The 22916-nt window shown below is 41.9% G+C and overlaps 1 protein-coding gene and 1 long non-coding RNA gene across 4 annotated transcripts in view; one reads left to right on the top strand and one right to left on the bottom strand.

Moving 5' to 3' along the window:
• LOC143040247 (uncharacterized) overlaps positions 1–22916 on the bottom strand; it is a 57758-nt gene that overhangs the window by 3445 nt on the left and 31397 nt on the right. The window lies entirely within an intron of this gene.
• On the top strand, positions 1284–21719 carry LOC143040225 (uncharacterized). 3 transcript variants are annotated; one of them, XM_076210940.1, is made up of 6 exons: positions 1284–1409; positions 8102–8199; positions 9216–9327; positions 13752–13834; positions 14123–14290; positions 19498–21719. In XM_076210940.1, the coding sequence occupies exons 2-6, from the start codon at positions 8119–8121 to the stop codon at positions 19531–19533; spliced, it is 480 nt and encodes a 159-aa protein (XP_076067055.1). In that variant the 5' UTR covers positions 1284–1409; positions 8102–8118; the 3' UTR covers positions 19534–21719. The 3 variants fall into 3 exon arrangements, with proteins under 3 accessions (XP_076067055.1, XP_076067063.1, XP_076067045.1); XM_076210948.1 differs by lacking the exon at positions 1284–1409 and adding an exon at positions 1448–1718; XM_076210930.1 differs by lacking the exon at positions 1284–1409 and adding an exon at positions 6491–6512.

A 22916-nucleotide genomic window follows, 5' to 3' on the forward strand; every position in this document is an offset into this window, starting at 1 on the left:
GTGGTTCGTTGTTTTATGTGTATGTATATATATATATATATATATATATATATATATATATATATATATGTATATATAATATATATATATATAGATATGTAAGTATGCGTTGCTAAAGTCAACAGCTGTGATAGCATTATTCTGTTTATAGAATTTGTCTATAAACAGAATAATGCTATCACAGCTGTTGACTTTAACAACGCATGCATTATTAATGGCCTACTTGCAATATATATATATATATATATATATATATATATATATATATATATATATATATATATATATATATATATATGTATGTATCACGTGTTGGACTCGTGATCGACAGCTATTTCCCTCCCGGAAGATAGCTCAGAGCTCGTATGACCGATCTATGGGTAATGCTTTGACCTTACACGTGTGTGTGTGTGTGTGTGTGTGTGTGTGTGTGTGTGTGTGTGTGTGTATTCACTTGGTCTTTGGATCACGTGTTGGACTCGTGATCGACAGCTATTTCCCTCCTGGAAGAGAGAGGTGTGTGTGTGTGTGTGTGTGTGTGTGTGCACGCGCCCTCGCAGGACCTCGCATGTTGTCATGGAACCAGAAGTAAAACATATTTTTATTTTAGCATTCAGGGCACCGTTTCTCAAGCAATCCTAAGCAAGGTGAGAGGCAAGCATGCACACCCACACCATGTGTATGGGATCCTAGCGCGCGCGACTGGACCACGTCGGCAAATTTCTACAGCAGATGTCCGAGGCCATGCCATAGAATCCCATGCACAAAGGAGGAGGAGGGGAAGGGGCAAAGACTCTCCATCAAAGACTATATACGAAAGACTGGAAGGGACGGAAAAGTGTATAAATAGCCTAACTGATTACTCATGAATTTAGTTACTTCAATCAACGCTAGAAATCGCTGTGCTTCATTCGGAAAGAATTAGCGGGCTTTTTGAATCGTCTGCACGCTTACATTTCAGCCATCTGTCACTTGGAACACATGGTTAGTTCAAACGGTCCAAAAGTTCTCATCCTGAATTCATGTACCATCGGTTTCCTAAAGAACCACAAAGGTAAGTGTATATTATACTGCCAACATTAAGTATTATAGACATATAAGTGTCATTTTATTGATTAAGTAAAAATGTAAATAAACATTCTCTTCTTTTTGATAGATGTTCAAAGTGGATACAAGTAACCGGTATATCAATATTAAGGAAGAAAACACCTACACAATATATAGTCTTTGCTCTCCATTCGTCTTTGGTGATGATGGTGAACGTGGGTGTGGGGAGAGGTGGATACACATACGCATGCTCTGCGGACGGAAAAGGCAAGCCATGTCCGCCGACTTAGCAAAGGTATAGTTACTGCCCGGAATCAGTAGAACGCGGACGTCTTTACGTTCACGCTTGTCTCTCGTCTAAGGTAAAGTTTTTACTCGTTGTCAACTGTTGTGATCGACGTAGGGGTTCCTGCTGTCTTTCGTCAGATCTCGTCCTGGCAAAGTGGAGACGCCGAACTGTTGTCTTAAACAAAGTGGCGCAGTTGTTTCGCGTAGTGGAATTCGCGCGCTTGAATCACTTCTCAAGAAACCATACCCGCGTCCATCAATAGCCCCACTAGAAGGAAGTCTCGTAGTTCGAGGGAAGGCGGGACAACAAGACGTCGGATGTCTCTGAAGTTCGAAGGAAGGAACAACATCTTAGCTGAAACTAGTGAAAAAGTCCGATTAAAGTATGTAGTGTGTGTCATGTGTCTGGCTCTTGAGATTCTCTCTGGAGGAGGAGGAAGGAAACTTGGAGCGCGAATTGAACAAGAATGTAGTGCTGGAAGAAAGACAAAGTGAACTTGCTCCGTTTTATTCCTTTCCTCTCTCCTGTTTTTCATCACTCCATCATTTCCACAATCTCTTGCTCATTTTCCTTCTTCGCATTCTCCTCCTCCTCATTCCCACCATCTTCTCCTTTGCACACTCCTCTTCACATACCCTATGCATTTTCTACTTCCCTTCATCATTCTCTTGTTATTTTTCTTCACCCCCATATTCCTCCCTAATCTGTTTCGACCAGTCTACCTCCCTATTCTTCTGTCGCGCACAAATATGTATGTATATATACATACATACATATATATATATATAATATATATATATATATATATTCAAACGTTTGTAGTGACCGCACCGTGTACGTTCGTCAACGACGGAAGACAAGATAAAGCAGGAGAAACTCGTTAATTTTGAGGTCTTCCACAGAATCTCTGAAATATCTTGGTAAAGGAAATATAGATTTGCGATCGTCGTTCCTCCTTGTCCTTATTGTCAGCGTCATCAACATTTTAATGGCACCGTCACACCATAATCGAGGACTGTTTGGCGTTGGCTCAAGGCTCGCATGGCAAGGAGATTTTTATATTTGACAGTTTAAACATAAATGCGGCCAGTGATGACAAAAACAGCCATGTTCCCAATTGAAATCCTAGGGGGAGGAGTAACCGTAGAAAGCAAACATGAATGCTTTTACACCAGTGTCACACCCTGTAGGCATTTGTGTCGAGGCTAGCGCCAGGAGATTTTATTCGGCAGGTGGACGAGTTCAACCCAAAACAGGGACTAAACAGAACTGGACTGTGCTGACCAAAACAATAATGATAATCATTTAAAGTTCGTCACCGAACTGGGGAAGAAGTCAAGATAGTCAAAAATACAGTTCTGAAGGGGGTAAAGGTCTCCAATACATTGCTCCTTCAGGTGTTCAGGCGTATGAGTGAACCCTTCCAACTAGGAGATGCGATAGAGGTCCCTGTGATTCCCGAATCAACCATCCCCTTTCGCAGCAGAAGCAAACCACCTGCTGGGAACAACCACCCGTCCCACGGAATGCTTCGCCGTCTTCTCCGTTCGTCCATCTACTGCGTATTTTCTCTCTCTCTCTCCCTCCCTCTCTCTCTCTCTCTCTCTCTCTCTCTCTCTCTCTCTCTCTCTCTCTCTCTCTCTCTCTCTCTCTCTCTCTCTCTCTCTCTCTCTCTCTCTCTCTCTCTGTCTGTCTGTCTGTCTGTCTGTCTGTCTGTCTCTCTCTCTCTCTCTCTCTCTCTCTCTCTCTCTCTCTCTCTCTCTCTCTCTCTCTCTCTCTCTCTCTCTCTCTCTCTCTCTCTCTCTCTCTCTCTCTCTCTCTCTCTCTCTCTCTCTCTGAGACTGGGTTCCTTTTTCAAGCAGGGATTTTTTATCTGTATTTCATTAAATTTCTTCACGACGCCAAGTCTCCACAAGCAACTAATAAAAAGGAACCCAGGGTATTTGTTCACTTGTGTACACGGACGTGATATAGCGTTAGAAAATTAAATATTAATTTTGCAAATTATGATACATGAACATAATATGCGATTTTCATGGCGGAAATGAAAATAGAAAATACCGTGCTACAAACAAATGCACTAACGAAAGAAGTCGCTAGCATAGGATCGGGACGCCATCTTGTATGTCTAGTGTTTGTCCGGTTCAGTTGAGGCCTGGTGTATGCTCTCGGTACTTGCGCCAGTACCTCGCGAGGTATGTGTTCTTGAAGGAATGCTATGGAGCTGTAATCCATGCATTCCTTTAAGCTAAGAAAAACCTATATACCCCGTAATCAGAGTGTGTTTGAACAGGCCGCCAACATCCGTGACGACGACGATCCGGATGACCTTGAATTACAGGTACAGATTTACAAAATACACGTTGGGTTGGGTTGTGTTAGGTTAGAACAATTTATCATCCTTTCATTTCTTCGACGTCGGCATTCATCATACTGACATTTAAACAGTACCATTCGTCCGACGCGTCTTCGTTACTTACGAAATGTGTTTTAACAACTTTGTTTTTTATTTCCGCCAAGAAAATTGCATATTACGTTGATGCATTATAATTTACAAAATTAATATTTAATAACGCTATATCGCGTCTATTACACAACTGAACAATTATCGGAACCCAGTGTATATGACAGCGCTGAATGGCCTACCGGGTCCGGCGCTTGGCCTTCAAGCCAAAAATTTCATAAATCAATCAACCAGTGTATATGACAAAACAGGAAGCATTTGGTGTGATGGCGCCGAAACGGGGGACGAAAAAGCCACGCTTGCTAGAGCACCAGAAATAACTTACCAACAGCCTATCAACCCAGTCACGTTAACATGACCCCTCCCTCTTCTATGTGTTAGATATTTAAGAAATTCCTTTGTCTGCAGTAGGCTGTCGAAGTGAGCCTGTTACATCCCGTACACTTTTTTTATTGTGTTGGCGAAGGAATGTAGTTATTGGACTTTGTAAGGTACAAGTCGAATGCATGTTAACCATAGTTTAACACTCCTTTTTTTCCATGAACCACGGTTAATTAACATCCCTAATCACGCATTTTGATTTGTAGCTTAGAAGTAGTCTGCCTTGTATAGGCGAAAGTGAAAAACAAAAATGGAAAACAAAACTTTTGTGGAGGGCGTCCTTCAACTTTACTAAACGTTAGTGTCACCGTCATTACCATCATAATTATCATAATGTGCAGGTTTAGTTGCCTTCTCGTTCCCCGATGTATACCACACAAGTACCAGAATTAACATGGCACGGTTTGAGACAAGTCCGTTGTGGGAGGAAGATTTGGGGGCGTTTGCAGGAAATTGTATGCCCCCCTCTGTACACGGAGTATTCCAACTCTCCACCCTGATTCTTGCTTGTCCATTGACCCCCGTTGCTCGGCCCTCCCTTATCCAACCTCCAAGCTTCAGGGTGCTTCCAACTTAGCCCAATCTCAATAACGTCAGACCCTAGCCCAAGAAAGTCTGTCAGAGTAACTCAGAGTATATGACATTTTTGAACGCCGTACGATTTGAGGATCTAACACGACAATCGTATCTTTTTACTTCACAAAGCAAGTCATTCTCGAAAGCGTGCTAATCCTCGGAAGACAGACCACGCTATGTTGTGTACGAGGATAGGCGGATTTGGTTGTGGTTATTGTACATCGTTCTTGTTGCAAGACGTGACGTCATTAGACGTTCGCCCACCACTCTTCCTCGTGACGGCAGACTAACGCGGTAAAACCAAACTTGGCAGTTTTGTGGCTATAACTGCGGATGAATTGTACCACAGATGGATTTCATTTCATTGTCATTGGAATTCTAATTACCAGTTGATAGACATACAGCCTATGAGACAGCATCTATCAGATAGCACATGGTTGTCGAACATATCTGGCTGTACAAGGTTTCGTTCCGACAGTTTTAACAGTGGCCTGAAAATTGACCACGAAGAACGAAGCACAATTGTTTTCCCAACTCCCGTTGATTATGTAGTTACTATGTAATTCCACCGTCCGCTAGAAGCTGGTTTAGTTTGGAACCTCAAATTGCCATGAGATTGAATGATCTGTACAACAGTACCAGTTATATCATGTAACATTTCGGTAATTAAATCCGGAGTAACGACAGCGAGAGGGACAGTACTCTTTGTACAGAAGCTCAAAAATAGCGGTGCATGGTTTACATTTTCCTGTTGTGCATAAAACGAGACATGACACCTGTTGCAACGCTTCACATATACGCAGATAGTCTGAGTCAAGCGAAGAGTTAAGTGTCGACATGAAAATTGAAAGAGGATAATGAGTCACTGGAGTCAGGCTTGCCAACTGTCAGGACTCGAGCGTGGCAAGGGCATCATTATGTCAAGGTCTTGCATTATGTTTCCCTTGCGTGTGCGTGTTCATGGAGTCTGATGGAGCACAGATATTGGCAGCCCTGCCTAGAAGCCTCATCTGAGCTGGAGTGGATTTGGGTTCACCTTCAGCATTATGATGCTCTTTATATATTTCATTCTGGCCAGTTTCAAGTTATTTCACCCAGCATGTAGTAACTTGCGTGCTATCGAAAATACAGTACATGCACATTTCAAAATTATATCGCCGTGTTAGTTGTGGGAAGGTTGGATGGAGATCGTAGTTGCGAGTAAATACTATGGCGATATCTTGTTATTTTAAGTCTTTTGCTATTAAGGTATAGCGCGCATCCGAATGTAATTGCTGTGAAATACATTTCAGGGAAGTAAGACGACAAATGCCAATGCAGTAAATGTGTGCGTGAGTACTAAGTCCATTTCAAAGTCGAATAATATCGTATGACAATAGCCTAAAGGACTGTCATTTGCCCCACCTCGACCCTCCCGTTATAAAAGCGGAGATATCGTCGCTTTTAATTGACATATTTTCCTGTGAAAAAAAAGAGATGTCCATACAGAAATTGAGGCAACTCGCCGGTCCGTGGGGTGTTAGTTATTCAAGTGCGTGTTGCCACAGGCTAAATTCCAAGTCTTTGAAATGCCCTCATTTGAATCCTGAGTGCTGTGAGAGTGAATCGTCTCCAATCCCAGTTGCAAGGAACCGTCACATTTTGAGGCACCATAGACTGCACAGAACCTACTATACATTTTTGACTACTGGGCGATATCTGGCACCATATGCGAGTCATTTAAATGACAATCGCCGACAGTGTATTAAATGCCAAGTTCGTTCAAAGAATTTCACACCTTACCACAAAATAGTTGTCAGGCTCGCACTACGATAGTGACGCTATGTGGACGGTTGTTATGTGGCAACCATGAACCAAATTATATTTCACATAACTGCAAGAATACCTCCATTTTCACACGTGTTGCTATCGAGGCCGATAGCCTCCTATCGATGTTTGCGCAGTGCTGGCAGCAGCTTTGTCATTTTCCAGTTCGCGAGTTCTAAACAGGTTTACGGAGAGAATTGACATTGCAACCAACCAACACCTGTCGCCACGACGCTCGTCTCGTCTGTAATGTGACAAACCGATACATGAAAATAATCTGTCTTTTTATATCTCCAAATTATGTTAAGATGCAGTAGCGTTCTTACTGCTTTGTACCTTAAACTGTTGCAGTGTTTCATCTCTCTCATGGTACCGAGTCCACATTACAAGTGCGGCTTTTGCGTTCTGAGGAAGTTGTACTTTTTTAGTTTGTATGGTTTGGACCCCCCCGAAAATAAAATGTATAGGTATATCTCCATATACCTGTCTCTCCTTCTTCCCTATGGATAGATCTTTTAGTCATTATAATCTTCCAGACACATTCCTTCAAGTTTCCACTGTTATAAGCTTCCATTTTACCGAATACAAATATTTTTAGTATAGATATCGATCACTAGTCCAGCACGTGGTCCAGATTCATGGTGAATCGCATTACCAACCCGCATTAATTAAGATTAAGTAGTGAGGTGATGGGGCTGCATCATGCTGCACCCTGGCACAGCGATATGACGGTGTGAAGGTGGTCCCCAATTATTGGGACATGCAAGAATGCCATGTTTTTTACTAAATCGATAACATTTGCTTTGGGAAAGTTTTCGAAGTATCTCTACGTGATATAGCATTAGAAAATTAAACAATCTTGTAGATTATAATACGTCAACGTAATGTACGTTTTTGTTGGTGGAAACCAATGACAGATAAAGTCGAACGGAGCCGTGGCCAATCTAACGCAATTTTTGTTTTGGTAGATTCGGAGGACGAAGGCGATGACACTATCTACCTCTAGAATTACAGGTACCGCATTTCAAAATGCAGGTTAGGTTAGAACAGACGAATTGATCACACTTTAATTTCTTCGATCTCCACATCTATCAAAACAAAGATGGTGTTTCAAGCAGCCGCCGTGGCTCCGTCTGAGGTATCGTTGTAGCACCTTTTTCTGTAATTGATTTCCGCAAAGAAAAACGTATATTACGTTGATATATTATAAGCTACAAAAGTAATATTTAATTTTCTAATACTATATCGCGTAGTTGTGCACTTTCAAAACTTTACCGTTTTCGATAGGTACGTGACCATTCCGGCAAAACATTTAATAAATATTTACTCTTGTTCAAATTGTAAGTTTAGTTTGACTTCAACTGTTGTATTCTTTTCAAATTAAAAGGGCAACACTTAAACTTCAATGCCTGACTCTTAATTTCTACTACAGAGACAAACATATATGTCTGTTCATAGATTTTAAAGGAAACGTAATAACATTTTAAGTTCAGGATTGTAATTCTTGGCAAAATGGTAAATATTATCTGATTCTCCAGATAGCGATCCAGTCACGATGGTGAGTCTTCAAGTGAATCAGTTTTGCGGGTGCATGAGCCTGAAGGCTGGGTGCATCTTCATTGGAGCTCTGTCGATCGTAAGTATTACATGTACGGGATTTTGTCAGTACAAAAGTAATATGCAGTCGTTATATATTTTACTTTGGTTCACGGGCATATTGTAATATTACACACACGCACATTTTTCACTTTCCTTTTTTGCATTTTTTTTCTAACAAATTATTAGTCTAGGGTAGGTTAGGTCAGGTCTTGGTAACTTCTGTATCATAATCACTGATAACATTTGATATGCCCGTATTGATAGCTACAATTGCGACACTACTTCTGACCCAGGGCAGTGGACAAGATGCAGGGATGACCTGTCATCCAGCAGGTGCCAAGATAAGAGATAAGGAGGAGGGAAGAAGGTAGAAGGGAGTGGAGTATGTAGGGGATGGAATGGGTGGGTGTGGTTTCTATGCCTTTATTTGGCTACCTCCCGTGTAAGGGGGAAAAAGCCTTTGGTAAATGTATATACTGTACATGCATCACAAATTCACCATAAACTTAGGTTATTTTTGTAAGTTTTCCGGTGTAGTGTAATTATAATACTTCTGAGTAAAAATCAATTTGGGGGTTAATTGGATTTTGGGGTGTAAGCCCCCATAAGCCCCACCGTGGCTACGGCCCTGGGTGGCACTGGTGATAGGTTGTGTGACCACTCCCCTGCTAGTTGTGGATGTGATGTAACAAGATAGATAAATCAATGGGTCTTGCACAGAACTCTTGCCATTTTCTTGTGATAGCCCATAAGGAGAATATTGGTATTTTGAGTGCATGTGGTGTCAAGGAGTGGAGTTGGTGATCCCTCTTATTTTCGATACTTTTTGTATAGTTTGTCAAGTTCGTTTTGCAGGGGAGGCATAGTCTAGTGCGGTTTGAATGAACTGTTTGTAGACTGATTAGGGAACACTGAACTGCAGGAATGACCAGAGTTCATTATCTGTATACCCGTGTCATTTGGATGACGATCCTAGCGTAAAAAGAAGGAATAATAAATGTGTCCATGTTGGATAGCACATTTGTCCTTACTCCATTCTGATTTTGCTTGCAGATCCTTGACCTGATTGTAGCAATCATAACGATCATTGGCATAATTGGTATTGAAGCCGCTTGTGCTCATGGTGACTGTACAAATTCAGATGCATCGACGGTAATTACTATAGGTGGGTGAGAAATACAAGTGGTAGATTGCATATACAACACTTCTGTTTCCCTTCACCCTACACCCTCTCCCTCACCCTACACCATACACCCTCTCCCTCACCCTACACCATACACCCTCTCCCTCACCCTACACCATACACCCTCTCCCTCACCCTACAACCTCTCCCTCACCCTCTCCCTCACCCTACACCCTCTCCCTACACCCTCTCCCTCACCCTACACCCTCTCCCTCACCCTACACCCTCTCCCTCACCCTACACCCTCTCCCTCACCCTACACCCTCTCCCTCACCCTACACCCTCTCCCTCACCCTACACCCTCTCCCTCACCCTACACTCTCTCCCTCACCCTACACTCTCTCCCTCACCCTACACTCTCTCCCTCACCCTACACACTCTCCCTCACCCTCTCCCTCACCCTCTCCCTCACCCTACAACCTCTCCCTCACCCTCTCCCTCACCCTACACCCTCTACCTACACCCTCTCCCTCACCCTACACCCTCTCCCTCACCCTACACCCTCTCCCCTACACTCTCTCCCTCACCCTACACTCTCTCCCTCACCCTACACACTCTCCCTCACCCTACACCCTCTCCCTCACCCTACACCATACACCCTCTCCCTCACCCTCTCCCTCACCCTACAACCTCTCCCTCACCCTCTCCCTCACCCTACACCCTCTCCCTCCTCTCTCTCTCCCCCCTCTCTCTCTCCCCCTCCTCTCTCTTATCCTGTCTCTTCCCCTCCTCTCTCTCTTATCCTGTCTCTTCCCCTCTTTCTCCCCCTCTCTCCCCTCTTTCTCCCCCTCTCTCCCCTCTCCCTCTCTCTCCTCTCCCCCTCTCTCTCCCCTCTCCCCCTCTCTCTCTCCTCTCCCCCTCTCTCTCTCCTCTCCCCCTCTCTCTCTCCTCTCCCCCTCTCTCTCCCCCTCTCCCCCTCTCCCTCCCCCTCTCTCTCCCCCTCTCCCCCTCTCCCCCTCTCTCCCCCTCTCTCCCCCTCTCCCCCTCTCTCCCCCTCTCTCCCCCTCTCTCCCCCTCTCTCCCCCTCCCCTTCTCTCCCTCTCTCTCCCCCTCTCTCCCCCTCCCCTTCTCTCCCTCTCTCTCCCCCTCCCCTTCTCTCCCTCTCTCTCCCCCTCCCCTTCTCTCCCTCTCTCTCCCCCTCCCCTCCTCTCCCTCTCTCTCCCCCTCCCCTTCTCTCCCTCTCTCCCCACTCTCTCTCCCCCACTCTCTCCCCCTCTCTCCCCCCTCTCTCCCCCCTCTCTCATACCTTCTTTTCCTCTCTCCCCCTCTCTCATACCTTCTCTTCCTCTCGTATCCTGTCTCGTACCTTCTCTTCCTCTCTTATCCTGTCTCGTACCTTCTCTTCCTCTCGTATCCTGTCTCGTACCTTCTCTTCCTCTCTTATCCTGTCTCGTATCTTCTCTTCCTCTCGTATCCTGTCTCGTACCTTCTCTTCCTCTCTTATCCTGTCTCATACCTTCTCTTCCTCTCTTATCCTGTCTCATACCTTCTCTTCCTCTCTTATCCTGTCTCGTACCTTCTCTTCCTCTCTTATCCTGTCTCGTACCTTCTCTTCCTCTCTTATCCTGTCTCGTACCTTCTCTTCCTCTCTTATCCTGTCTCATACCTTCTCTTCCTCTCTTATCCTGTCTCATACCTTCTCTTCCTCTCTTATCCTGTCTCGTATCTTCTCTTCCTCTCTTATCCTGTCTCATACCTTCTCTTCCTCTCTTATCCTGTCTCATACCTTCTCTTCCTCTCTTATCCTGTCTCTTCCCCTCTCTTTTACCTTCTTTCTCCCCCTCTCTTCCCATTCTCTTCTCTTTTCTCTCTTCCCATTCTCTTCTCTTTTCTCTCTTCCCATTCTCTTCTCTTTTCTCTCTTCCCATTCTCTTCTCTTTTCTCTCTTCCCATTCTCTTCTCTTTTCTCTCTTCCCATTCTCTTCTCTTTTCTCTCTTCCCATTCTCTTCTCTTTTCTCTCTTCCCTCTCTTCTCTTTTCTCTCTTCCCTCTCTTCTCTTTTCTCTTCCCTCTCTTCTCTTTTCTCTTCCCTCTCTTCTCTTTTCTCTCTTCCCTCTCTTCTCTTTTCTCTCTTCCCTCTCTTCTCTTTTCTCTCTTCCCTCTCTTCTCTTTTCTCTCTTCCCTCTCTTCTCTTTTCTCTCTTCCATCTCCCCATCTCTCTTCCCTGTCTCTCCCCCTCTGTCTTCTCTCTTCCTTTCTCTCTCTCCTACTCTCACTTTCCCTCTCTCTCCCCCTGTTGCTTCCCCTCTCACTTTCCCTCTCTTCCCCTCTCACTTTCCCTCTCTTCCCCTCTCACTTTCCCTCTCTTCCCCTCTCACTTTCCCTCTCTTCCCCTCTCACTTTCCCTCTCTTCCCCTCACACTTTCCCTCTCTTCCCCTCTCACTTTCCCTCTCTTCCCCTCTCACTTTCCCTCTCTTCCCCTCTCACTTTCCCTCTCTTCCCCTCTCACTTTCCCTCTCTTCCCCTCTCACTTTCCCTCTCTTCCCCTCTCACTTTCCCTCTCTTCCCCTCTCACTTTCCCTCTCTTCCCCTCTCACTTTCCCTCTCTTCCCCTCTCACTTTCCCCTCTCACTTTCCCCTCTCACTTTCCCCTCTCACTTTCCCTCTCTTCCCCTCTCACTTTCCCTCTCTTCCCCTATCACTTTCCCTCTCTTCCCCTCTCACTTTCCCTCTCTTCCCCTCTCACTTTCCCTCTCCCCTCTCACTTTCCCTCTCTCTTCCCCTCTCACTTTCCCTCTCTCTTCCCCTCTCACTTTCCCTCTCTCTTCCCCTCTCACTTTCCCTCTCTCTTCCCCTCTCACTTTCCCTCTCTCTTCCCCTCTCACTTTCCCTCTCTCTTCCCCTCTCACTTTCCCTCTCACTTTCCCTCTCTCTTCCCCTCTCACTTTCCCTCTCTCTTCCCCTCTCACTTTCCCTCTCTTCCCCTCTCACTTTCCCTCTCTTCCCCTCTCTATTCCTCTCTCTTCCCCTCTCTTCCCCTCTCTCTTCCCCTCTCTTCCCCTCTCTATTCCTCTCTCTTCCCCTCTCTATTTCTCTCTCTTCCCCTCTCTCTTCCCCTCTCTTCCCCTCTCTCTTCCCCTCTCACTTTCCCTCTCTTCCCCTCTCTTCCCCTCTCACTTTCCCTCTCACTTTCCCTCTCTTCCCCTCTCACTTTCCCTCTCACTTTCCCTCTCACTTTCCCTCTCTTCCCCTCTCACTTTCCCTCTCACTTTCCCTCTCTTCCCCTCTCACTTTCCCTCTCTCTTCCCCTCTCACTTTCCCTCTCTCTTCCCCTCTCACTTTCCCTCTCTTCCCCTCTCACTTTCCCTCTCTTCCCCTCTCACTTTCCCTCTCTTCCCCTCTCACTTTCCCTCTCTTCCCCTCTCACTTTCCCTCTCTTCCCCTCTCACTTTCCCTCTCTTTCCCTCTCACTTTCCCTCTCTTCCCCTCTCACTTTCCCTCTCTTCCCCTCTCACTTTCCCTCTCTTCCCCTCTCACTTTCCCTCTCTTCCCCTCTCACTTTCCCTCTCTTCCCCTCTCACTTTCCCTCTCTTCCCCTCTCACTTTCCCTCTTCCCCTCTCACTTTCACTCTTCCCCTCTCACTTTCCCTCTCTTCCCCTCTCACTTTCCCTCTCTTCCCCTCTCACTTTCCCTCTCTTCCCCTCTCACTTTCCCTCTCTTCCCCTCTCACTTTCCCTCTTCCCCTCTCACTTCCCCTCTCTTCCCCTCTCACTTTCCCTCTCTTCCCCTCTCACTTTCCCTCTCTTCCCCTCTCACTTTCCCTCTCACTTTCCCTCTCTTCCCCTCTCTTCCCCTCTCACTTTCCCTCTCTTCCCCTCTCACTTTCCCTCTCTTCCCCTCTCACTTTCCCTCTCTTCCCCTCTCTTCCCCTCTCACTTTCCCTCTCTTCCCCTCTCACTTTCCCTCTCTTCCCCTCTCACTTTCCCTCTCTTCCCCTCTCACTTTCCCTCTTCACCTCTCACTTTCCCTCTTCCCCACTCACTGTCCCTCTTCCCCTCTCACTTTCCTCTTCCCTCTCACTTTCCCTCTTCCCCTCTCACTTTCCCTCTCTTCCCCTCTCACTTTCCCTCTCTTCCCCTCTCACTTTCCCTCTCTTCCCCTCTCACTTTCCCTCACTTTCCCTCTCTTCCCCTCTCACTTTCCCTCTCTTCCCCTCTCACTTTCCCTCTCTTACCCTCTCACTTTCCCTCTCTTCCCCTCTCACTTTCCCTCTCTTTCCCTCTCTTCCCCTTTCACTTTCCCTCTCTTCCCCTCTCTTCCCCTCTCTCTTCCCCTCTCTTCCCCTCTCTCTTCCCCTCTCTTCATCTCTCACACTCAAATTTTCAGCATTATTTCATGTTTTCATTTTATTATATCAAGGGCCCTAATGTAACCTTTGTTGTGTTTTTTTTACTCCCAATACAGCTCGGGTATTTTTGGGAATAACCCTGGCTGTGGTCCTTCTCTACCTCATCTTCAGTGCCATGCTTGTTCATGGTGCACGAAAGGTAAGTAGCCTCCATCCCCATGTGCTGAAATTCTGGTGTTTTTTTTTTCTGCATTATACATTCATGAACTTTTATTTTTATTTTTTTTATTTATTTTTTTTTTTTTACCAAAAATAATTGGTGAGAACTTGACCACCAGTATCACCGGTAGATTGTTGAACCTAAGGATGCGTGACATGTAATATTTCTGATCATTTCAAAAGCAGGGTTTGGACCTTGTATGTCTGTAGTGACTGTTTCCTCAATGCCTACCCACATGTTTACTGATATATATTTCGTTTTTTACAGGATCGTGCTGGCCTGATGAGCCCTTGGTTCTACTGGACCATTGTGGGTGCCATCTTTTCCATCATCAACATCTTTGCCACTGGCTTCACCCTTGCAGTCATTGCCAGGATAGCTTGGATTATCCTCTCCATCTATTTCCTGATTGTTGTGCGGTCCTACCAGAATGTGGTAAGAAATGGAACCATTTTGGCAGATGTCAATTTTCTTCTTAATTTTCTTTTTTTTTTCTCTATGTTTTTCTCCTCACCTCTCCTACTGTCTGTCATATGTTGGCAAACACACAGCATGAAAAATTGGAGAGTATATTGGACCCAATGAATGTTCCTCCTTTCCTGTATACTACATTTGGGGAAATGCATGCATTGCACGTGTATGTATTTCGTTCACCTAATTGTTGTATATAGGAAAGGAGCAATTCTCATTAGTTCCTTTCTAGGTGTGCGTGTGTATTTACCTAGTTGTATTTTACGGGAAAGGGAGCTATGCTCATGGTGTCCTGTCTCCATATTTAGTTTTATCCAGACTGTTTTTAAATTCATGTATAGTTTTTGCACACACCACATTCTCATCTAACCTGTTCCAAACATCTATTACCCTGTGGGGAAAGCTGTTTTTTTCTGATTTCTTCTATAATTGTCTTTCTTGATTTTCTTTCAATGTCCTCTTGTAGCTCTACTATCCCATTTTATTAGATCCTCTCTATCAATAGTTTCTATGCCTTTCATGATTCTATAAATAGTTATCAAGTCTCCTCTCTCTCTTCTTTGCTCTGTCTGTAGCTCAAGTTTTCCTAGCCTCTCCTTATATGATAGTTCTGAGAGTGTTGGTGCTAATTTCGTAATTGCTCTTTGTATTCTTTCAAGTTTTCTTACACATTTTTTTTTGTACTTGGTGACCATGTCGTCGCTGCATACTCCAAAGTAACTAGTATTTTCTTCACCATTTCTTCGTTCAGGCATGTAAATGCCACTTTGATTGTTCTTATTAGATTATAAGTTTCTCCAAAACTTTTAATTTCTTCTCCCAATTTATATGATCCCACTTTTCTTTTTTTACTTCTTCCAAATTCCATTATACTATGCGTCTTAATACTGAATTCCATCTCCCACTTCCTATTCCATTTCCATACTTTGAGATCACTCTGCAGCGACTCGCAATCTTCTTCAGTGTTCACTTTTTCAACAATTTTGCATCATCCGCAAAGAAGCTCATAAAACTTTCAATTCCTTTATTCATATCATTGATATATGTAGCAAACATTATTGGGGCCAGAACTGTTCCTTGTGGAACTCCATTCATCACTTCATCCCAATTAGGGTTTGTCTCTTATCACCACTCTCATTTTTTTTCATGCAAGAAGTCTTCCATCCACTTCGGCAATTTGTCCTGTATTCCTCCTGCTGTTTCTAATTTCTTTAGCAGCTTCTTATGTGGCACCTTATCAAAAGCTTTTTTCAGGTCTAGAAATGCACAATCAGCCCATCCATCTCTTTCTTGTATTACATCTATTAGCTTTGAATAGAAACACATTTTGTGACACATGATCGTCCTTGTCAAAATCCAAATTGCCTTGGATATAGTACGTTCTTTTTTTTTTTCCAAATGTCTTACCCATCTACTTTTGATAATTCACAAATTTTAGCTATCGTACTTGTAAGAGAGACCGGTCTATAGTTAGTAGGATCTTCCTTGATTCCCCCTTTATATATTTGTACTATATATGCTTTTTTCCAATCTTCTGGAACTTTTCCTTCTTTCAATGAACTGTTTATTAGGTTATGTATTTTGTCTGTTAGTTCATTCCTGCATTCTCTCAAAATCCAGTTTGCCATTTCATCTGGTCCATGCAATTTTCTGACATCGAGATTACTCAAGTGATTCATTTTCATTCCTTGATACCTCTATCTCTTTCATAGGGGGGACTTTCTCCTCCCACTTGATATCTCTAGGTTGTATGTTCTCCCTCGTAAACACCGATTTAAAATGCTTGTTCATAATTTCTGCCATATCTATTTCCTCTTTGTATTAAACTCTTTCTTTCTCTAATTCTTGTTTGTTTTTTAGTTTGTTTACAAATCTGTAAAATAATTTTGGTTGATCTTTACATTTTTCTATGACACCTTTTTCGTATTTTCTCTTTTCTTCTCTGCACACTTGTACATATTCATTTCTATAACTAGTATATATTTTCCATTTTTTAGATCTTTTGTCTTTCTTCCATTTGGTCCAAGCTTTATCACTCTTGTCTTTTAACTCCCTACGTCTTTTGTTGTACCAACACTTTACATATTCTTTTTCTTGCTTTTGTCTTGGAACATACTTTTCCACTCCTTTATAAATTTTTGTCAAAATATTCCATTTCTCTTTTACTGTTGTTTCCTCCATGTGTATTCTTTCTCAGTCAGCTTTTTGAAAGAATTCTCTTATTTGATCAAAATTGGTGTTTTCATACATCAATCTTCCCTTTCTATATTGTTCGTTTTTTTAAATGTATTTTTCCTCATTTAGTTCCAGTTCAACCAATATGTGGTCACTTTTACTTATTGGTGTCTTATATTCAATCTTGTCCACTATTTCGAGTTCTGATGTGATGATTTGGTCCAGTCTCGATGTTTCTTCTTCATTTCTATACCTATCATTCTCTTGTATGCATTGTGTCATTGTATGTTCTATAATCATATCAAGTAGTATTCCCCATAGGTCGTCTCCACCCTTCACTGTCATCTCTTCCCAGCAGATTTCTTTACAATTAAAGTCACCCATTATAATTATTCTTCCTCCATCTTCCATTATCTTATTTAGTGTTATCCTTGTGTCTTCTAACATATTTTTGTGTTCTCTCTCTTCCCATGAGGCCGTTTTAGGAGGCACATAATTTACTACAAACTTCCTGCTCTTCCCATCCTTGTCTTCCACTTCCATCATAATCATCTCTGCTCTATTTTTCTCCATATGTGACATTCCTGACATTTATATCCTTCTTAGTCAGGAACATAACTCCACCCCTTTGTTTTACCTCTCTGTTTCTAATCCAATAATTATATGCACCATGTCCTACACTGTTGGGTGGTATTGGATCTTTCATTTTTGTCTCGGGTAATCATTCAGTTCATTCAAGCCTGTTATTAAACCATCTATATTTGTGTAAGACACTTTTAATTTTCTGCTACTTCCATTGTGTTTTCTGTTTCCCTTCTGTTTATCTCTGCTATGAACCATTGCTCCTTTTTTATATCCATTACTCTCCAATAGAATTTATCTTTTTCAGATTCTGTTGTGTTCTCGTTTTTCCTTAGCTTCTAGTCTTTTTTTCTCATCCTCTCTTTCCTCTTTATTCATTTCTCTTTTTATCCATAGCTGTTTATACTGATCACTGTCCGCTAGTTTCCCTGTTTTTAGTAAGATATGCTCTGCTGTCATTTGTGACCTAAATTTAACCTTAATTGGTCTGGTCTTATCTGTATTGTATTTCCCTAGTCTATATATTTCTTCTATTTGTTTCCCAATTTCTGGTTCATCTTCTTGAACTACTTCTAATATCTTGTTTACTTTTTCCTTTTCCTCCTTTATTCTTGTAGTTCTATTTGGATTTTACTTCTCTTCCATCCCTGATATAATTATACATTTCTTTTTATCCGCTAAGTCTCTTACTATATTCTCCTTCTCCCTCATTTTTTTAATAACTGTCCTTAATTTGTTCTTTCATCTGCTGTTCCACTATACCTCTAAATTCCATTTTATTGTTCTTTTGTACTTTTTTCCACCACTTACCCCTATTGCTATAGACTCTTTATTCTCTTATTCCTCTTTAATTCCTCATTCTCATCCTTTACTTCTCTTAACTGTCTTTTTAATTATTCTGTTTCTTTAGTTAGGTTTTGATTCTCCTTCTTTAGTTCTTTCAGTTGATCAACTCTTTGGGTAACTAGCGTTAATTGGTTAAACCTAATATCTTTGGGTAACTAGCGTTAATTGGTTAAACCTAATATCGCATCCTTCGTCCCAATGCTGTACTTTTTCTCTAGTGAAAACAGGCTTGAAGTTATTGTCCATGACTTGGACCATTCCAAGATTTTCTGTGTATTCTGTATTTCCTTGGCATAGTTTCACCATTTCTGTTTCGTTTTTAAGTTTAACCATTTACATATCTATGGAATAGTTTGGGTTGAGCCTTGCATTTTTCTATAATGTCTTTTTTGTAATTCAATTTTTCCTCTCTGCGCACTCTTACATAATCATTTTATATAGTTTATATATTTTTGCCATTTTCCAGGTTTTTTTATATATTCTCCATCTTTTCCAAACTTTGTCTCTTCTATCTTTCGCCTCACTGCATCTTCTGTTGAATCAGCATTTAACATACACCCTCTCTTTTCTGTCTTAGGTACATACCTATTCACTCCTTCATTATAGATTTCCATGAAGATCACCATTTCTCTTCCACTTTTATCTCATCCATATAGAATTTTTCCCAATTTGCATTTTGAAAGAATTTCTTATGTTTTCCAAAGTCCATTTTGTTGTACATATATCTTTCTTTTCTGTACTTTTCATTTCTCTCCATATATATTTCTTATTTTTGTTTAGCCTCTATATGTGGTCACTCTTTCCAAATGGTGTCTTGTATTCAATTTCATAAAAAATTCAGGTTCTGTTGTAAATATGAGATCTGTATATGGTATTTTCATTGGCCCATTGTGTCCTTGTATGTTCCATAGTCATGTCCAGTAATACATTTCCCCCAGAGATCCTCTCAGCCCTTCACTGTCATTTCCTCCCAACAGATTTCTTTGCAGTTAAAATCCCCCATAATTACCAGGTTACCTCTGTGTGTGTGTGTGTGTGTGTGTGTGTGTGTGTGTGTGTGTGTGTGTGTGTGTGTGTGTTTCTTTCACCTGCTTGGATGTGTATAATAAGTCAGCAACACCGATTCTGCAAGGCAATAGCTTTTGATCACAAATCGGCTGTATGATAGAGCACCTCAGTATCAAGAGAATACAGATGGCTAGAATGATTCCTAGCTATAGATAAGCTATATGAAGAAATTAAAGCACTTTTCTGCCATCTTTAAAGGATCAAAGAAAAGGAGGGGTATTTATTGTTGTGTTCAGAGCACAGAAGTGAATGGACAAATTCGACGAAACATCTTTATTTGGGATAGGAGGGCAACACAAGGTCATGCGACAGCATATCTGATGGATGTGAAAAACTTTCCCAATACAAAAGTTCTTGGAATACCCTGAAATACAATGTATCCCAAACTGAAACCATATACAAATTTAAAAGAAGTATATGTGCATACAGAAATTCACTATTTTTTATTTTAATGTGGACATGGTCAGGTCTGCTTTTCTAATGTATTTCATCGTTTTCAGCTGCGAGGTGAGCCAGCTGCAGTACCCAAAGCTTAAGCCCACACAAGAAGTGCAGTGTGCAAGTTTTCGTCCTGTAGATGAGGAGGAGGGGGCACCCAAACTATATAATCAAGAACTCCATAGTCAAAATTGTTTTGGTTTGGGGCATCATGGGTTCATGAGCTATATGGTATCTGTATGGTTATGTTTATTAGTTTATATAAATATTTTTTCTCATCCACTGACTTTTTCCCTGTCCAAAGTAGAATCGGGGGAGGGGAGTAAGATGAAATTCATGAACATTTATATATATATTGATGTTTGTATCTTGCCTATTTGTAGTAGCTGGTTTAATCTTAGATTCCGTAACTTTTCTGCAATGCAATGGAGCTGACGAAGAAAATCTGAGGCAGAAATTAGATCAGCTCACTGAATTGTACTTGTCTATTATTGTAGGAGAGGATTTACCTGCTGCATATTATATTCTGAAGTGTGAAGTTGAAATCAAAAGTTGCTAACCAGTTGTCAAATTTTATACTATTCTGGTCAGCAAGATCAGTTGGTCAACTCATTGCCCCAAGTCTCCCTTGCAGAAGACCTATAGCCTTAGGTAACTGGCAGTTATCTGGGCTGGGCCATAAATCAATTGTCAGCCAGCAAGACTGGATGGACTATTGAGATGACTTGGTTCTCAGTAGTGTTGCCAAGCTCTTTGGTTGCATTGAGGTCATCATTTGGCACTAAAACAGTACCACAGAATAGGATTGGCTACAAACACAAACTGCCCCAGATGCAATCATCATACAGATGACACCAAAGAACACATCTTACACTGCCTCACTCATGTTCTGACTAAGTAACAATGTACTTTCCTTGAGTGACTTGTAGCCCAATCCAGTGACCATTGACAGTTACCTGAGAGCTATGGGTCTTCAGCAAAAGAGACCTGGGGAAACATGTCAATTGATTGGCTGGTCAGAACATCAAACATTGATCTTTGCAACTGCAACACCTTATTATGTGTTTAGAACTTAACAGACCACCAGGTGATATGTTCATTGTACTTGCCCATGTGGCCACCTTCCTCTTAATTTTGAATATCCATTAGTGAGGAATCTATCATTGAACTAGGTAATCCTTCACAATCCAAACTAAGCCAAGACACTATGGTGGTCAGCCCCCTTACCATGACTTTTCCTTCTGAGGTTCAATTATATTGAGCTCTAAGCTTTTTGTCTATGTATATGCTGAAGTTCGGGATCAATGATGGGCACCTGCTAATGGTGGTCCTGCAAGATGGATGTCAGAGAGAATCCTCTCCCTGCCACCCATCTTCAAAACCTTGTCATCACAATCTTCAGCTGGAGGTGCAACTCTAAGGAACTGGTATGTAGTCTGTGGTCAGCTTCAACATTTTCACACAAGGAGAGTAGGCAACTGATGATTGTTTCACTCCTGCTACAAGTTTTTGACATAAACTGTCCCATGCTAATACAACATGGACAACAGTCCAAAATTTCTTCTCAAGGAGGTCATTGCCAGTCATTGTTGGGCTTCAGGTTTCCAGTCGGTGAAACTTGAGGCTTTTTCTCTCTCTAAATGTGACAACCAAAGTAAAAACAGGCACTGTATCTTTTATTAATGTGAAAAATAAAATTTGTCCAATATTATGCTTCAGAATAATTTTTCCCTCAAATTTAATTGACTGGAAACCTGCATCTCCACATTTGCTAGGTTTTCCATAGTATTCTCTGGAAAGGAATCTTGTCTGTTGTATGAGTTTGGGACAATTTCTGTCACTAGCCTACAATATTCTCATAAGAGGGAGCAATTGTGAGTTACAAGCTCTTTTATTTAAAAAATGTGGAGGAAATGCAGTTGTTGGCAAGATCTTGGGCCTTGTCCAGAGATTGTGTCTGCCCCCTTGGGGCTGCATCTCTTCCCATCTTGACCAAGGGCAAGTAGTTGGAGAATCTTGTATGATAAGGTTTCCTTGTCTTAATTCTTGTACACATCAAATGAAAATGTGAACTTTGTGAAGCCTTTTCAGTTGAGAAGCTAAAATATGTTGTTCGAGTGTAGATTTAAACCCCATTTGCTCCATGTTGCCCTTTCCAGATGTTGTGGCTCATACAAAATAGCCCTTTTCAGTTGAGAGGGCAGACTGGAGAAAATGGGGTCTTCACTAATCGAGACTCCAGTGTTCTAAACAGATGTCCACTGAATAAAGTAATTTTGTATTATACATTGTATCATTAGATTCATGCTTGACAATTGTAGTGGTGTAACTATGAAAAAAGCTTCAATATATCTTGCTAGATGTATACAGACAAGATCAAGTTGAAATTTGTGTTGTACTAAATGACGAAGAGAACAATGTCAAGAAGGACCATTTTTTATCGGGAAATATTAGGTTACATCCCTTATACTATGAATACTTGGTCATACAATAGTAGCCTTTTCACATTGGGAATTCATCATGGAGCAGGACCTCTCTATGTATCCTCTGACTTACCAGAAGGTCCTAGAGATGTAGAGCACAAAGTAGCATTAGTGAAGCACGCAAATTCATAGGTACAAACACGTACCAGTAAAATCCATGGCGCTAAATATTGTCATTTATAATGTTTATGTATTCATGAAAAATTGAATGTATCGGGGAGCCCTACTATAGTCAGGGTCATCATTTCTAAAGGAAAAAATGGCTTACTCTAGGTATTCATAGATCCTGAAGGGTTCCTTCATAGTTGCCACTGGGAGGAAAAAAGAAAAATTGGGTTGGAACTTGGTCCAGTGAAAAGAAACTAATTGGACATTGAGTACTTAAAAGATTTTCATTAATTTCATAAAGATGATTTGTACCAACTCTATATATATATATATATATATATATATATATATATATATGTGTGTGTGTGTGTGTGTCTGTATGTATGTTTGTACATATGTATATATGTTGTCATGATATTACCCTTAGCCAGGTGACAAGATACCTAATCTGGGTGTCATGATACCCATTCACCTGAATGACACCCTACTACCACTATCATTCTACTTTGAAGAAACAAGCAGTCAGCCTTCTCCCCCACCCCACTTGGGTTGCTCTGCAGCAAAGCGATAGTTTGGTGGTTTGGTCTGAAGAACAGCCCTCAGCCAATCACTGGCCAAGACATCAGCCTAGATCCCCTATATAAGCTAGGCATTCCCAAGACTTGACTGACTCACCTCTAGCTAGCTGCCAGCTTTCCCCCCTCTGGATTGTAATAATTATTGCTTGGACAATAGACGACTCGACGTGCCAGGTTTCGGCCTTACTCGTTCTATATTTTCTACATATCTCATTCTCCATTTATTTTTGTGTGTTAGGATTAATATTATTAATATTGTTTTGCTAGTTTGTTGTCACTGATTATATTTCATACTGAAATAATATTAAATGG

This window comes from Oratosquilla oratoria, chromosome 2 (assembly GCF_046742065.1).
Source record: "Oratosquilla oratoria isolate Oo_2021 chromosome 2, ASM4674206v1, whole genome shotgun sequence".
Classification (NCBI taxonomy): domain Eukaryota; kingdom Metazoa; phylum Arthropoda; class Malacostraca; order Stomatopoda; family Squillidae; genus Oratosquilla; species Oratosquilla oratoria.

Coding starts and splice junctions, on each gene's coding strand:
- LOC143040225 (XM_076210930.1), top strand. Junction 8,200..9,215: donor TCATTGGAGCTCTGTCGATC/GTAAGTATTACA, acceptor TTTTGCTTGCAG/ATCCTTGACCTGATTGTAGC. Junction 9,328..13,751: donor ATCGACGGTAATTACTATAG/GTGGGTGAGAAA, acceptor CTCCCAATACAG/CTCGGGTATTTTTGGGAATA.